This window comes from Callorhinchus milii, unplaced genomic scaffold, assembly GCF_018977255.1.
Source record: "Callorhinchus milii isolate IMCB2004 unplaced genomic scaffold, IMCB_Cmil_1.0 Scaffold5, whole genome shotgun sequence".
Lineage (NCBI taxonomy): Eukaryota > Metazoa > Chordata > Chondrichthyes > Chimaeriformes > Callorhinchidae > Callorhinchus > Callorhinchus milii.
The window spans coordinates 48,202,278-48,219,655 of record NW_024704746.1 but is presented as its reverse complement, the minus strand read 5'-3'; the positions used below and the strand labels follow the sequence as shown (position 1 = coordinate 48,219,655).

The 17,378-nt window shown below is 40.3% G+C and overlaps 1 protein-coding gene across 1 annotated transcript in view; it reads right to left on the bottom strand.

Moving 5' to 3' along the window:
- Positions 1-7,086: 7,086 nt before the first annotated feature.
- Positions 7,087-17,378, bottom strand: part of LOC103181820 (IQ motif and Sec7 domain ArfGEF 3) — a 61,131-nt gene continuing 50,839 nt past the window's right edge. Inside the window, exon 10 of the mRNA XM_007898531.1 lies at positions 7,087-7,237. Coding sequence (XP_007896722.1) covers positions 7,152-7,237 — 86 coding nt within the window. The 3' untranslated portion in view covers positions 7,087-7,151. The remainder of the gene's footprint in view (positions 7,238-17,378) is intronic.

Here is a 17,378-nt window from a genome sequence, read left to right as displayed (position 1 = left end):
TCCATAAGCTTTTTTTAAATGGAGTTTAGTGAGAGATTGTGCTGTCTCCTCCTGGTTTGTATCCATCTTTTTATGCTTACAGCCTGCTGATCACAGGTGCCTGGGAAAGGACAGGCTGTGCTGAATTTACTTGGTGTTTATCTGGCGAGTGAGAAGAGATTATAAGTGGAACCTGGAGCTGTTTTATTACAAGAATGGAAAGGTTTTGTGATCGAGGAAATCTTGTGAGTTATTGTTTGGAGTTCACTGTACTGTCAATAATGTTATTCTGGGAGAGTCCACACAAAATGTTTTTTAAATGGGGAGTGACAAAGAAGCACCACCAATAAGCCAGAGGTTTTACACTTTATAACAGCAATACTAACTCAAGTCCCTCTATTAATAAAACTTGTCACACTGACAGTAAAAAATATAAAGTCTTGTTGTCAAATCATAGGCTGTGAAAGCTCATCTCTTGGCTCTTTGTGTTAATATGAGCCAGACACTGCTATTTCTTGGCAATATGAGAATATTGTATGGAACACAGACTAGAGCTTAAAAGCTAGCAACATCTTGAACAGCTCTGACTTTGTTAACCCAGTAACTGACAAGAGAATTAACAGCGCACATTATAATGGCAGCTTGAGATTCAGAAGGATGTACACATTCTCTCCCATTACTAATAAATTAGTTGGCTATTCAGGCTATGTCTTTTATAGTAATATAGCTTTGTATCCACATTTGCCTATTTTAAGTAAGGTTCCAATTACCATTCCAAGTAAAACTGCATTAATGAAAAAAGCTTCACCCCCGCAAACTGTTTTGGTAAATCTTTGCCATAAACAAGATGATAGATTTCAGAACGTGAATGGACGTATTCCTTTTTTTCCCGCTTGATGATAGCATCGAACACTTCAAGCTCAGGTACAAGATAAAATCAGGTGGAATAAGGCTCCCTTGGATCCTATCCTATTTATGCAGCTTTGACTGGGTTCATTCTAGATACTGAGGATATTTGTCAATAAATGTAGGAATCTCATGCTGGTGTGGAAAGTGAAGTTATTTTCACTGCCCAAGTCCAGCTGCTAAGCACTTTTGGTTAACTCTGGCTAATTGCACATAGCAAAATCACAGTGTGTATTTCTACATTATCCCAACAAAGAGATAGATCTAAAAAAAATCACTTTCATCACAACAGATTTACATGCTATTAAATGTTATTCTTAAATGCTACTAAAACTCCAAGATGGACAGCTCTTTGTGTCACTGTTGAAATATAAGCAGGTCAAGAGCAGGTGTGTGAAATGTAAGGAATTAACCTGCCTTTGATAACTACAGTAGTGTGTTCAAATCTCACTTGTTTTCTAAAAAGATTATAGATTTTAACTTGGAGTTAGAATACTAAGAGGCCCAAAAAAGGCAGTGGGAGGGTGGGGGGAGGGGGGGGGTCCTATCAGCTGTGTAGGTGGTGGACATTGCCTTACTGGAAATGGATTAGGTAAGAAAGATATTGCGTGCAAATCCCAAGATAGGCTCAAATCAGTACAGGTGAAGGAGAGAGGGTTAGTCAGCACATTGTTGAATAAAATCTAGCAAATGTTCAATGAGAACTGTTGGGATTGTCACCAGTGTGGTGGATGATACCAATTTATGCAAAAAAAAATCAACAATTATGTAAAGGCTTATCTTGAACTTCTAATTAAGAAACATCCCTTAGTTGCTGTGGATTTGAATTTACAACAGCACTATTTTAAAACCAGCACCCTTTCATGCATGATTTTTGAACCAAAAGTTTTTTAAAAAATGGGATTGAAGATTTATTTCTGATTTATTTCAATTGATTTGGGTCATTAACAACTTTTTCAGATACACCATCTGGTCTTATCACAGTGCTTGTTCCCTTCGCTCTCACCACTTTCTTGTTTCTTTAACCTGTGTTTCTCGACTTCCACCACCCTTCCCTCACTTGATCCCACACAACTCACAGCTTTGCATCTCAGGAAGCCATTCATCGTCTTTCACCCTCATTACTCCCACCTCACTATTTAAACACATGGTGATGCACACACTCCGCAAACACCATTTAAGTCATGGACCTGCAGAGATTTTACTAAATCTCTTGTGGTCCATGGACACGCTTGAATACCTCTCCCTCTACTTGGCATATACATCAGAGCATTGCAGCAACTAGACACATCACTGCACACTTGGAGACTCTACCCCAGGCTTATTCATTGAAACTCTGAAATACAAGAATCAATATTAGATTTTGCACAACACTGGGCTCATTTAATAAATAGCTTGATGGGGTAATTGAACCCAAGGAGGAACACATACCAACTGGTTCCACTTTCCCATGGTGCAGCTCACAATCACATACTGTACCAACCTGCCACAACATCTATCTCTGGACAGGCATATTTGAAAATTGAATGATTGTTTTAAGAAAACTTTCCACCCATTCTCCCACAAATGTATTCAATGTCACTTTTGCTCCCAGCTTTCTGCAAATGCCTGTCTGTAACTGAATATTACGATAGGTAACTTACCCTCCTGTTTTTGTCACCTGCAGGGAAACATCTTATATTCACTCTCGAGTCTTCATTGAGAGTCTTCTCTTATTAAAACAGATTGTTCAAAGACTTTCAATTCTGAAGCTTCACATACTGACCCTTCAGATTTTAAATGCTGTCCCATCCTTGTTCATACCAGCTGTTCGACTCCTACTCTGCCTTGGTGGCTGGAGTCATGGTCACCACATGTCTGAACAAGAAAGACCCAAGAAATATATGGCAGCAGATTTTCTGCTAATCCTGAGGGGAATTCTCCTGGGAAGAAATCCAGGCTATTTAAGCACAACTTCCTCATTCAGTCTCAGTAATTCATAGTCTTAAATAAAGAATTATTAATCAGAATAAAGTAAATCTCATTTTAATAAATAACTTTTGCTGGTATTATATTACTTAATATCAAAATTAATACATTAAATAACTAATACCAATATCTGATCTATGCCTATCTCTGATATAACACGCATTATTTATAGCTCCTACAGAAATAGCACATTTCTCATTTAAATACTTCAATGCAAATGAACACTGATATTTAACAATCACTTACACATTGTTTCTGATCTTCCATAAAGAGAGATACTGTAGTTTGTCAAGTATCCACAATGCAAGAAATACTCTCTATATACAATACTTTCTGATGTACCTTATATCCTTTGTTTCCTCTGCGTCAAAGAAAACACACTCCTGCTCAATAATACTGATAAAACAACTTATTCTTGATGATTCTCTCCACAAACTGTGAGACACACTGACACTATAAAATTGATAATAACACACATTGTTTATAACTATCATTCTTTTGGTGAACCCATGTAAAACTACTTCTGAGAGACGTACAAAACATCCCCAATATAACACACCTTCTTTATGTAGCATCCGTCGTATAGTATGACTATATCTTGCAGCCTCTAAACAAACACCATCTGAAAATACTTCCTGTATGGGTCTTGAGGGAAATGCTGTAGAAACAGTTTACTTTTAAAAGTAATGCAATCCTTATGTTACAAGTATTTTTATTCTGTTATTGATATATATATACATATATTAAATTAACACACTGGGGCTCCACTCAGGGGCAAGATGTGATTTCCCACACTGACGGCTCTATTCACATGGGGTGGGTGGAAGGGAGGAAATATTGAAGGAAGAGGCATCCTACTGCACACCTTGCTTCATCCATTAACAAAGTAGCATTGGTGGATATTCTGGACCATGTCACCTCCTTACCTTCGCAGTCAGTAATGCCATGCAGTACAGGGAACTCAGGGAACTTTTCTGCCCCAGTGTGAGTCTTTGGGAAGGGGGAAGAATAACCTTCAAGGCAGAGAAAAGACAAAGGGAAATAAGCACCTTAAAATTAAAAAGAATGGTAATGTGAAATCACAGAAATTTGTTTTAGAAATTAAAATGGTTGGGGATTTCCTTTCAAAGGTGGATTAGGGGAAATTATTCTGTGGCAAACCAGGCCAGAGGAACTGGAAGACATGATAAGTGAAAGAAGTCATGAGCTAAACTTTACTTTAATAATTTGACAGTCATTGACGATGCAGTAGGCTGGTGCCATGTGCAGTGGGCATTACCTCAGCTGAAGCATTCCAAAGGAGATTCAGATAATACCAATGACATGAAAGTGTACATGAACTTTACACTAGAGTAAGAAGAGACGAAAGATATTTTTCAACAACTGAAACAGAATGGGCCGATCTAGATTAGTTGAATGAGTTTTTCTCCTTCCTTAGACGTTTAAGTTAAGTTCAGCCAGTAGGATCCAACTTCAAAAATATCAGGTAAAATCCCACATTACTGAAAGGGAAAAGAAAGAAGATAACATAAAAATAAAAGAATACTCAACAAATGATATATTTCCAACAGTCTACCTCCCACTTGCAGTTTTAAGGGTTCTCCTTAAGAGCTCTCCATCACAGAAACAGGTCATTGAACCCATCAAGCTGGTGTTTTTCTCCACTTGAGACTTCAAATCTAATCACACCTCTACTGCATAGACCCTTTCATATTCCTGCTTTTCATCCATCTATCTAGTTCACTTTGAAAATAAATTATGGGCTGTACGTCTGCCATTATTTATGCAAACTACTTCAGTAACAAATATAACCACAATTACAACATCCAAAAAAGATCAGACATTTTCTCTGATTTCTGCAGATAAAAAAAGGCAATCCCACATAATAAGACTCTGACTCTGCCTGATTATCCGCTGACATTCCTGTGGTCCCAACACAACATTGTGCTCTGTGGACTTTTGGATCAGCTGCATCCCCATTGCAATCTACATATGGAGAGGGATAAACTTGGAAAGTCAAGGATTTTAACAGAAATCACCCACAACTTTTGCATTTTTTTTTAACTGTCAACAGGAATTCTTTGTTCCTCTGACTAGCCATTTGAAGGTAACCATCCAAAACTTTCTAAATGATCTAATATGAATCCACAGTAAGAAGACCAAATACTTTTTCATCCTGTTCTTACAAAATATTATGCACGCTAATAAGTTCTTTTTAAACATAGGTTGGATACACAAATGGTCGTACCTTGAATTCTGGCTTTCCTCTTTTATATGCCTAGTGAGCCTACAGTTTAACAGTGCTGTAAAATCACGTGATTTAAAAAAAACTGTTCAGATGTCAACTGCTGAGAGTCTGATTTGTGAATCAATGAAAAGCATGCATCGTTGTATCAGGTGTCAAATCTTGTCAAAATTATTTACACAGGAACCAACTAGAGACCCTCATGGAGAATTGGCACTCGGTCACATGGGGTGAAGGTCCTTTCCCTTTGGCCCTATTGAATGGTTTGCTTTCTTCATTGTAATTAACATATTCTGAGCTTCAAATGCCGAGCCAATCCCCATTCCAATCAATTGCCTTATGTGCACTAGTTTCACTTCACTATTCTCTGAAAAATAAGGTGACCTTTTTAATCAAATCGCCTTTCCATCAGAAATTGCTGTATGGTTACGTGAAGTAATGTACATTGCTGCCTCGTGAGTGAAGCACTCTTCTTTTCTGGGATTGCAAAATGGCATTTTGTGACAAAGCAAAGTACTGTACTAAATTTTCCAGAAGACCCTGTTTTGGAATTGACGTGATTTAGGATTTTAAGTGATTTATAAATTGAAATATATTTAAAAACAGAGCTGGCCAGTGAAAACTCAATATAAAATCCCACTCTGCTTTCTTCAATCTTCCAAAAGCTTATTAACAGCAATGTTCATGATGGCTGGTGCAATCCGTGAAGTTTGATGAGAGTCTATCTTCAAGAACAATTGAAATTGTTCCGTCAAGCTGGTTTTACATTAGGTGAGTGTGATAATCTAGAAAGAAGTGTAGTTAAGTTTCCCTGTGGTTGTCCAAAGATACATATTTTTCATCAGTAAATTATCTATTAAATCACTGATTGCACTAGAAAATTATTAGTCAGTTGATATAAAGCCGATTTGTATGTATGTGTTTCTGAGTTCAAGCCAAAACAAGTCCATTTCTGATTCCTTGGCCCTCTTCGGATTCTTTGGTGAAAGAGGAATGACTGATGGAGAGTGTGACTTTTGGAGCAGCACATAATCTAGACAGATTGGTGCAAAACATTTGTGATAAAGCCCAAGCCACCAGCTAACTAAAACTAAACAGATTTGGTGAACTCTTTTTGAAAACCATTGACATATGAAGTCCTAAAGGAAAGGAACAAGGCTTGACTCTCAATGAAGAGAACTTCAGTTGAGGTCAGTATGTCAGTCTCAAATAAGCCATCTGGCAAATGGAAGGGGAGAGAAATGAGGAACCCCTTCACACATCATTCAAGAACACATCCTGGTGGGTCAACCAAGTAACAGCATCAGTACTGCCATAGAGCTGTCCAAAGATTAAAATCATTGTGTCGTCAAAGTGAAGGAACTGAGATAAATATGGGGGGGGGGGGGTGGGGTGGACAGGTGGAAGGGAATAGAAATAACCTGGGTAAGAATAAAGAATATATGAAAAAATAAAATGCTTTAACATTTTATTTACACTACATTTACTACTTGACAGCCCACCAGGATTCTGAATGATTTATGCTCCAGAATACGGCAAAGATGGCAATATTCCCAATTGTACCAGTCAATCACAACTCATAAGAGGGGAAAGTGTCAGCAGCAGCTCAGTGGGAGCTTTCTCTGAAAATTTCTGTTCTTTAAGAGGCTGGGAAGCAGAAACAGAATTGCTCTGGCTTTGATATTGTCTGGTGTAAAACAGAGACTACACTAAGCTTCGTGACCCACTGGAATATCTACGTCTGTGGATAAAAGGGTTGGGTGGACAGTACTGGTGAGGATGGTTATATGGAGGGGGTGGAGGAGGCAGAGGTGGTTGATGGATAATCTTTACAGGTGTGACTTGAATCCTGTCCTCCTTCGATTTGTGAGGTGTGGAGCCAGTGGAGCTGGTCTCCATTCCCGCCTGGTGGGTGGGTGTCTGATTTGGAGAGCTGTCTGGCTCGCCCTGTTTAGCAGGGAGGACAATAACATTTACGATCTGCTGGCACTGGAGAAGCGTTTCAGGAAGATGTTCCACTGCTCCTGTCACTGCCGAGTTTTCCTGCTTGATGTTAAGGAGGCTGCTTTGCTGCACTGCGCATTCCTGGTTCCTCGGTGAGTTGTGCTGGTAGGCTTGAAGCCTGTTGTGAATCGACACCTAGGTTAGAAAAAGTCAAGACATTGTTACTTTCCATATTAATGTCAATTATATTTTATCCCTGTATAGCATACAAGCCATATTACAGAATGTCCTACTTGACTGAAGAATTATATAACGAATGCCAGCTAATTGGGGGCACAGTTAATAGGGTTAATCATTTAAATGGAACTTTTTTCTCAGGAACCAGTTCATTCGCTTTCCATCCTTTTTGGTTTATAGGAAAAGGTTACATGCACGTTGCCGTCATTCGTTGCCAATATTGAAACAGTTGTTGAAATGTATTTTATGTTAAGCACCTCATTACTATCCAATACACCAGGTCCTAGAGGTCTCATACAGAATTTTAACATCCCACATCCCCCCACCACCATTGAATGTAAGCTTGCTCAATCAAAGTGGGTCAAAAATACTAGATCCAGTGGACTTATAAGATATGTTTTTGCCAACCATGTGCAAAGACTATTTCCGGTGACCAGCTAACTCTGACATTACATTATCTTCAGAAATACATAAGTCAAGCCAGAATATAAAAAAAGTAGTGTTATGCTTATTCACTGTGTCCCAACATCAGCGGTCAGGCCTTCATCTTCTCTGCCCCCACCCTTTGGAACTACATCCCACAGTCCCTTTGTCTTGCTCTCTCCCTTACCTCCTTCAAAGCACATCTCAAGACCCTCCTCTTCAACTGCGCATTCGGTCACCCCCCTATCCCTAATCTCTCCGCCCTCCATCCCCTGTTTCCAACCCCCTGCTCGGGTCCAAATCCCTAACTACCAGCACCCTGCGACACCCTCCTGACATGAAAAGTGCTTTACAAATGTAATTTGTTGTTGTAATTGTCTCAGCAAGTTAATCTGATCCATTTTCAGCCAGACGTGTAACCTGTTAAATGTCTTGCTCCTCATGAGATTCATCTCATTTAACTGTCATTGTCGCATTGGTAATCTATCTCATAATTTTAACTTTAGCCCTTTCTTTAAATTCACTGATAGCCATGAGGGACTCTGCTTCCCTAATTCTAATCTGACTCTGTATAGACAGTCCAGACACAGTAGATATAATAAAACAACAACAAAATTACATTTATATAGCGCCTTTCACGTCGGAAGGACTCCCCAAGGCGCTGGACAGAGTTTCGGACCCGAGCTGAGGGTCGGGGTGGGGGAGGGTGTGGGGGAAGCAGGAAGATCGAAAGCACGATCGAAGAGGAGGATCTTGAGGTCGTTCTTGAAGGTGGCGAGGGAGGGGGCGAGACGAAGGGACTGCGGGATGGAGTTCCAGAGAGTGGGTGGCGGAAGTCCGCCCGCCAATAGTGGGGCGAGCAAGGCGGGGGACGTGAAGCAGGCTGGAGCCCGCTGAGCGGAGGGAGCGAATAGGATGGTAGGTGGTTAGGAGGTCGAGCTAGAGGTGAGGAAGACCATGGAGGGCTTTGAAGGTGAGGACCAGGATCTTGAATTGTATCCTGTGTGTGAGGGAAGCCAGTGGAGTTGGGCAAGGATGGGGGTGATGGGATCACGGAGCCTCGTGCGGGAGAGGCCACGGGCTGCAGAGTTCCGGATGATCTGCAGCCTGTGGAGGGAGGAGTTAGGGAGGCTGACAAGCAGTGCGTTTGCATAGTTGAGCCTCGATGTAATGAAGGAGTGTATGAGGGTTTCAGCGGGGAGACAGTGTTAGAGCCGGCGACGTTGCGGAGGTGGGAAAGATCTAATGTCTGATATACTGACTCTATGTGAAACCATCAGTACATGTAAAGTATCCTTTCCTGGACCAAGCTCCCATCGGGTCCAGCTGTTAATTGCACACAGGACAATCTCTATTGGCTGCAGTGGACTGAGTCTCGTCCACTAACTTATCACAACGGCAACATTGTTCAGAGATAGCAGGGATGACTGCCATCCTGAATGGCAGTTTCCTGTTCTGGAAGCCCTGATGTGGGCACCTGGACTTCTGAAATTTTCAGGTAGGCCTGCAATTCACAGGGATATAATGGTGTTTGTGCTTTTTTTTGGTTGGTCATCTAGGTGTCTGACACCTGTGGTCACCTACCACCATTGCTTCAGAGTATCCAAACCAGACTGAGAGTTCCACAGGCAATATATATATATATATGTCATCTACACATGACAATTTTCCTGTGTCTGAAATGGTATACACACTCTCTTGCATCTTGCATACATAATTCCAGCGAATATTAAATGCAGATTAACGAACGCCAAGGCTTGGAGGACCCAGAGTGTGTGATGAGGTATGCTGGAGTTTAACCAGCTAACCTGCATAAAAAAATCATTGAACCATTGAAAGCACTGCTTCCCACTGCTTGTCCAGCAGCATATATTTGAAAGTCAATACAGATTCTTTACAAGTGTTTTTCTTTCAACAAAAATGAATTTGTGACCATTTTTGATTAAAGTGTTTTCTATCTTTGACTTGTGCTTGAAACACAAGAAATGGCCAATTCTGCTTGGACTTGTGAGGTCAAGACACAGAGTTCCAGTTTAGATTCAAATCCTGCTCCAGAGTTGAAATAACAATGTACTAACTCACTGTTCCACCGAATGTTTCTGGTACTACATTTCCTTATAATGAAAAACCCAGGAACACTTTGCCCAAGTACCAAGTCATGCATTTGGTACTGAAATATAATAATCCTTACAGTTGACCTGCCTTTCATGTCAGGAAGACATCTCAAAACGCTTCATGGGTTATACAGCAAAAAGTAGTATTTTTTAAATTTTGTAGGCAAATGCTGCACACATACCATTGCATGGTAATCGAAGCAATTGCTTGAGAAACACAGTCTATACTAGGATTGCTGTAATCCTCTCTTCAAACCACTTTATTGTTGACCATCGAACAGTAGTATTAAGCAACAAATGCTACTTTTTAGCACAAATCATTCTGATTTTCTAAAAACAATATGAAGCAAAAAGTAAGGTCAGCTGTGTTGACCCTGGTGCACAGTGGAAAAGGAGATGATAAAATATATTTTACCCTCGCTCCTCCTTTCCAAAAGGTATGGAGATGGCAAGATACCAAGATAATTCTTTGTGCTTTTCGGTATAATTATGATGTTTTTCGGTATCTCAATTACCACAATACAGAGAGAAGCCAGTACATTGAAGAATCTGTAGATTAAACCTTCGAAGAGGCAACTTCATGGAATCTCCTTGGAAAATATTAAAAGTGTCCATAAGTAGTTGAACTTTGTAAAAGGAGAATGGTCTCACTTTTCTCCATCCCCTCCCAATTTTATTGTCCACACAAGTACCATGATCTTTGAGAGAACAAAACAATTGTTAACTGGCCAATGCTGGAAAGTTATGTACCAGGCATATAATTCATGGCAGAGTGGCTGCAAGGTCCTGTTTGCTGTCATTTGGGCTCTAAAGCAACTCTAAAAAATCTGTCTCTCACCTCGACTTTCTTGACACCATTCTTTCCCATTATCGATCAGGAATGCTGATATTTACACCCACTCATTGAGATTCAGTAAAAACCTCATCAGTTGACTCAGGTTAATTCCATGAATAAATTTACAGTAAAGTCCCGTTCTGTTCCAGCCCATTTTGTGGGCAAACCTGATCACGTCACTTTTCAATAGCAATCACCAATGGTGACATGACCATGGTCTATGTACAGAAATTAATGCCTTTGAATGGTTAAAGGGACGATAGATAATGCACTGATGTGGTGGTCGACATTTTGATTTATAATAATCCTTGCATTTGACATAGGGCCTTATCACATCTTCAAGCCGTCTCAAAGCACTTCACAGAATATACTGTAAAGTTAATTTACTATATATTTGCGGGCAAAACGCGGCAGCCAATTACGCAGAGCAGTGTCCCACAAACAGTCCATTGACCAAATGTTTTTTAAAATTGTGACTAATAACTGGGTTCTACTTACTGCTAGATAAACAGTAAGGAAACATGCCCAATGTTTTGCCCTGCCTGGGAATCAATCCCAGATCCTCTCGCTTGCGAGGTGAATGCTCTAACCACTACGCTACGGGACTCCCTTTCATTCCAATTTATAAACACAAGACAAAGATAAAAACAAACATAAAGCGCATTTTAAAGATTTAAGGTGCTGGAGAGCAGACTTCCTGTATGATTCAACATGTTCTTTGAAATATTCAAAACAGGCTACTTTAGTACAATAATATTGAGAACCTTCCATCACTTCTGGGTGACTTAATTGGGCTGGAAACATGTGGCCCTTATGCATCTAAATTCTTCCTTCCACTTGCAAAATAAAACCAGGTTTGGTATACACATTTTCATATACCCACTCTCCCTCAATCCCTTTAATGAACTGGAACCTACTACATTACCACAAACTTAATAAAGCAGATTGTTTCAGCGACATGCCCCAAGTCAATCAGACAAATGTAATGTTTCTTTTAAAAATTCTAATTTAAAAATGTAAGCAATTGAAAGCTCCTTGCTTTACTTTTTTTGTTGCTTACTTGAGCGAATCTAAAATCCTTAAATTATACTAATGCTGAGTTAGCACTGCGACTGATACTGAGTCACTCAATGCAGCTAAGGAGAATAATGTATGTGATTATAAAACATTTGTACCTCTCAGTTACAGTACCACACATTTGCCACTAGGTGGTACCAGTACACTTTATAACTAGGGCTTCTAATGTGGGGGGTTTATTCATTTGAATTTTGAGGTGGGGGGGGATTATTTTTAGCAATTCTTTAATAATTTTGGAATGTTTGTAAATTGGATTTTAGGGAACTTTTGTTGCTGTACTGAGAAGAGGTGCTGTGCACATGGAGGAGAGAGGAGCACTCTCCCACATACGCTGTACCTCCTTCCTCTCGTTTCCCCAGACTCGCCTGCGCACACGGAGGAGGGAGAGACAGAGAACGGTACATGTGCAGTCGGAGGCTTCTGAGAATCGGAGGCTCACCTCGACTACTCTAATGGCCTCCTCACCGGTCTCTTCAGCTCCACTATCCACAAAATCCGGAATTCCGCCACCCGCATATTCACCCGCACTCAACCCTGTACCCCCATCACACCAGCTGTAGCCAGGCTCTGCTGGCTCCCTATCATCGAACGGATTGATTTCAAGATCCTCACACTCATCTTCATGCCCTGGCACCTCCCTACCTCTCCGACCTGCTTACTACCTACCCGCTGCCTCTACTCAACTGGTTCCGACCTCCTGCTTGTACCTCAAGCCCTCCTTTCCACCGTCAGCGTCCACGCTTTCAGCCATTACACCCCAAAACTCTGGCACATTCTCCCCCAATCCCTCTGCCTTGCTCTCTCCTTCCCCATCTTCGGGTTGTGCCTGAAGACTCCTTTTCGACCATGCTTACAGTCACCTCCCCCTTTCCCTCCATCTCTGTGTTGTGCTCCGTCACCGCTCAAGCACTCTGGAATACTACTCTGTGTGAGGGGGCGCTCTATAAATGCAAGTTGTTGTTTGTGGTGAGTGAGAGAGTAAACCTCACCTCAGAGTTACATCAGGACAGATTTCTGGTGTTTTTCCGGTGCTTATTGGATGATTGGTTCAATTTTTTTTGTATTGTTTAATTGTTCAGTTACAACCAAATATCAGAAGCCCTATTTATAACTTACAATTTGAAACATGCAACCAGTGGAAAAATCCCGCTACATCGGGCCCTTCGCAACAATTCAACCACAATGTTCCTTGTGTGGAATGGTTTAGAAATGTGTGACTTTCCTGTTTACCTTCTTGCACAGCACCTTGTTCTTTTCATGTCAAGTGTCAAGTCAGTGATGAGTGTAGGACTGCCTGAAATACACATGATCAATTCTATTGAGCAATATTTTAGCCTCCAATTTTATTTCGGATTTTTTTTTGTATGTTTGTTGGAGAAGGTGCCTTTACTTGTTATGCTTCTCTTGCTGAAAGCTAGCAATATTGGGGAATGGATTACTTGTCAACATCAATGATTCTCACAGCAAATCTAGCCGTGGATTAGATGCTGAGTAAAGCTCTCTCTTTTAAGCCACAACACTTGAATTTATTTACCAATGAAAACTTCACTCTACATAGATCACATTGGAGTAGAGTTCCCACGGGTTGGAATGAGGTCATTCTCGTTACTGGCAAGAGATCCCATTTGCGCAACTTGGATTCCATTAAAGAATAACACAAATTTGTTCACACCCTTGACCTAAGAATGGCACCCCTTAATGTACAGTGTGACATTCCCTTTCTCACACTTGCCGTCCTTCTGGTATCTGCGAGTGAAACTACTGCTAATCATTTATGGATTCGCAATAGTTTTGCGCATAAAACCATCATCTCTAAGAAGTAGATAGAGCCTGATCAAACTCAATTCCCACAGGTGCCACTTCCATTGCATCCTTCAGTTTACAATCAGATTTGCACTCTAGACTGAAAGGTTAAATATCATTGTTTGAATTACTTGCATCACGCAGTTTGCCCTTTTCCTTGTGGAATATGAAAAGGTCCCCTTCCTTTGAAGTAACAAAGCAAAGGAAAATTAATTTGCAGTGCCTTTGATAGATGAAGGTGTGAGGGGAGGGGGAATTTTTAGTGAGTTCAGTGCTGAGCAGAATCTTGTAAAGGTTCAGCGAGAACTGTAGGAATTGTGACCAACGGAAAACAATGCCAAAAAGCAGTGAAGACCTCTTTTGAAATTCTAATTGAGAAACATCCTTTAGTTGTTGGGAATTCAAACTCTCACAGTTATAATATAATAATAATCCTTGCATTTGATATAGCACTTTCACGTCTTCTAGACATCTCAAAGTGCTTCAGTGTCCCACAAATATTTGTGGATTGAAGTGACCAATCTATTATTGTTATTTTTTTCTTGAGGGATTATTATCAGGAGAGTGGAGTAAGGAAACTTGCCCAGTTCAACTTGAAAGCCACCATCTAACCATTGAGCCAACCATGCTTTCAAACCAAAAATGAGTTTGGAACTTAGACTTATCATTAAGGTAGTGTAGTGAGGCAACGTTCAAGATAAATCCACAAGAAAGATCATCAAATGACAGAATCAAGCTGTGGCTCAAGAGTTTTGTCTTTGCCTTAGAATGATAATTGTATTTGATTCAAGCTCCCTGTACGATCTTTGATCTTAAACTTTTGAAAGAAATGGGATTTGAAGATTTACTTCCTGTTTATTTCAATTGTATAATTGGTCAATTGATTCAGATTATCAACAACTCTTCTTAGGTAGTTCCCCTTGGTCTTATCAGATGCTTGTTCCCTTTGCACTGACACTCAGTGTGCAACAGCCACAATAAACAAACCTGCCTAGCACCAACTTTCTTTCACTTAGTCACACACAAGTCTTCACCCAAGCCTACACACTGTCATGGTCCTTCATCCTTAGTGGCCCCATTCACAATACATGGCGATGCTCTGCAAACAGCATTTAAGTCATGGACCTACAGATTTTTAATAAACCTCTTGCCGTCCAAGGATAGGGCCAAACACCTCTCCCTATACTGGGCAAATACATCAGCTCACCAACAGTGCAGCAACTGGACAAGTCACTGCCCACTTGGTGATTTCACTCAAGGCATATTCTTTTAAACTCTGAAGCACAAGAATCAGTATTATAGGTTGCACAACAATGGGCTCATTTAATAAACAACTTGATGCTGTAATGGTTGGTGTTCTGTAAGAAGACGACAAAACCCTTGTTATCAACATAACTGAGTCCAATACTTTTCTCTGGCTGAAGAACACAAGACGACATCAACTAATTCAACACAAAGCAGGAGCTGTCCTGTAGCCCAATATTTCACCAGGTCCCCATTGATCCGTTGGGCTTTCTGGGAACTGGTTTTGAAAACCATTAAAAGGTGATTACTAAGGTCTTGCTGATGGCTAAATGCAGTGTCATTTGGACTTCTAAGCCATGAGTCATAGGATTTAGGAAAGGAGAAATAGTGTGGGTGGAGAATTGTGCAATATTCTTACATGACCTGGAGCAGGCCAATAGCAGCATGCCTGCTTCAGATATATAATAATAATTAGGATATAGGGCACTTGACATAGGGCCTTATTACATCATTGAGACATCTCAAAGCACTTCACAGGATATACTGTTAACTGGATTGACTGTGTATTTTGTGGGTGAACCACGGCACAGCAATGTCCCACAAACAGCCATGGAGTGACTGATCAATTTTTATTTTGGGGCCAGGCCACCAGGAGAAACTTCCTTCTCTTTTTGAATAGTGCCATGGGATCTTTAACATCTATCTTAACATACAGAACACTCAGCTTAATGTCTCATTTGAAGGACAGCACCACCAACAATTCAACCCCACCCCCCCCCCCCACCAGCACTGTATTAGTGTATCAGTTTAGACTATATCCCAACGTGGAGCTTCAACCCACAACCTTCTGACACAGGCACAAGAGTTCTATTACTGCGCTAGGCTGAAACAATGATACCTAAGGTCTTGCAACAAGAAAGACCATTGTGAGATCTTGTGAAGTGAAGCAGGGCATTTGAATACCCATGTTGAATACCCAGTACATTTGTAAAATGTTTACAGTTTTGCTTGAAACATGCTGTCTGAAACAAAGAGGGATATGCACTGAGGATACATCAAAGCATGTGGTTGGTACAGTGGGCAAAATGATAAAGGGCTTGGTTACCAATGAACTGGTACAGCAGTGCACCTGGAGAACAAACCAGTGAATAATACTTGTGCAGTGAATAATAATGTTTGCAATAATCACAATATTGTGATGCTCTAGATCAGCGAATAAATATTTGTAACACTGGTGTACTGGGACTTGGCTTTAAAGATGTTATGGACATAAGTAACTGGGAGGTCAGCACTATTGTCCCATTGCAAGTCACAGAAGTCCGAGGCATTTACCTGGATGTCAGCCCTAAGCTGGGAGCACTTTTATCAAGCATTAATTTGTATTTCTGACAAAAGCAACATTTTCTGGATTTAATTTAGATAGAAGGCCATTGTTCTAAATATTCTTACAGGTAATGAGGACTGAATAGTAGAAAGGCATTGTTCTAACTATTAACATCCTGCTTACCTTTTATGTTAGTCTAAACTATGTGGAAAAGAAGAATCTCCCTTTTCTCTGAAATATCAGCAGTAACTGCAGTGATGTTCAGACGCTAATGGCGTGAATGACGCTATATAAATATAAATGGCTGTTGACATTTGTTGGACTGTAATATAAAGTGAAATGGTTTGTTCCTTTTACCCACTTGTCTCAGGTTTAGATGTTTTATCACAAGCAGTTTCAGTACTGAGGAAAGCAAAATTGTTCTCATAATTTTACTCCCAGTATCAGCAGGACAAGCACTCATGAATAAAACTGTTCATGTATCTGGGAATTGTCCAGACTCAGTGCGGATCACTTCTTACACTCCTGTGACAATCTATCCCCAAATCATAGAAAAGCAAACCTTATTGCATCAGTGCAACTGGACTACGCTTTAGAGTAACGTCTATTTATTGGAGAGAAAAAATAATCATGAAGTAAATGAATATTTTTCTTAAATCCTGACAGCTCTCAGGCCCCCTGCATCTTGAACAATATTACTGAATGATGTACTCATGTCTGATGACATGAACTGTTCCAGCAGGTGGGGGAAAGCATTTGCCATAGTTTCAAAAATACAGAAATAAAATGGCGTTAAGGTTAAGAATATTTTTTGCAAGACTCACTTTCTGTCCAAATTTGTTTGATAGGATATATACTTTTTCGCATTAAATTACCATGTTGTGAATATAACTGGGAGCCAAAGCTAGTCTTGCAGAAATATTGTTACCATTCGTAATGGGAATAGGAGTTTCTGAAATAAACAGAAACGGTCTGCTCCCGGTACTCTTCCCAGACCTGTGAAGCTTAATGCTGTTTTGTCTGTTGAGTGATGTAATGGGAATGACAACACCAACAACACTGAAATGACTGAATTATTGATGTCATTACATTGTTGAGCACAGCATTACATTGCTGGTGATATTGTTGGATCAGTGATAATATTGCTGGTGATGACACTATATCTTGTACTCTATTTACACACCACCAGTAAAGTGTCTTGTACTTTAGCAGGGGCAATGGCTTCAAAGTAAGACACAGTATTGTCTTGGTTTTGAAGGGTTCACATTCTAGTTCCAT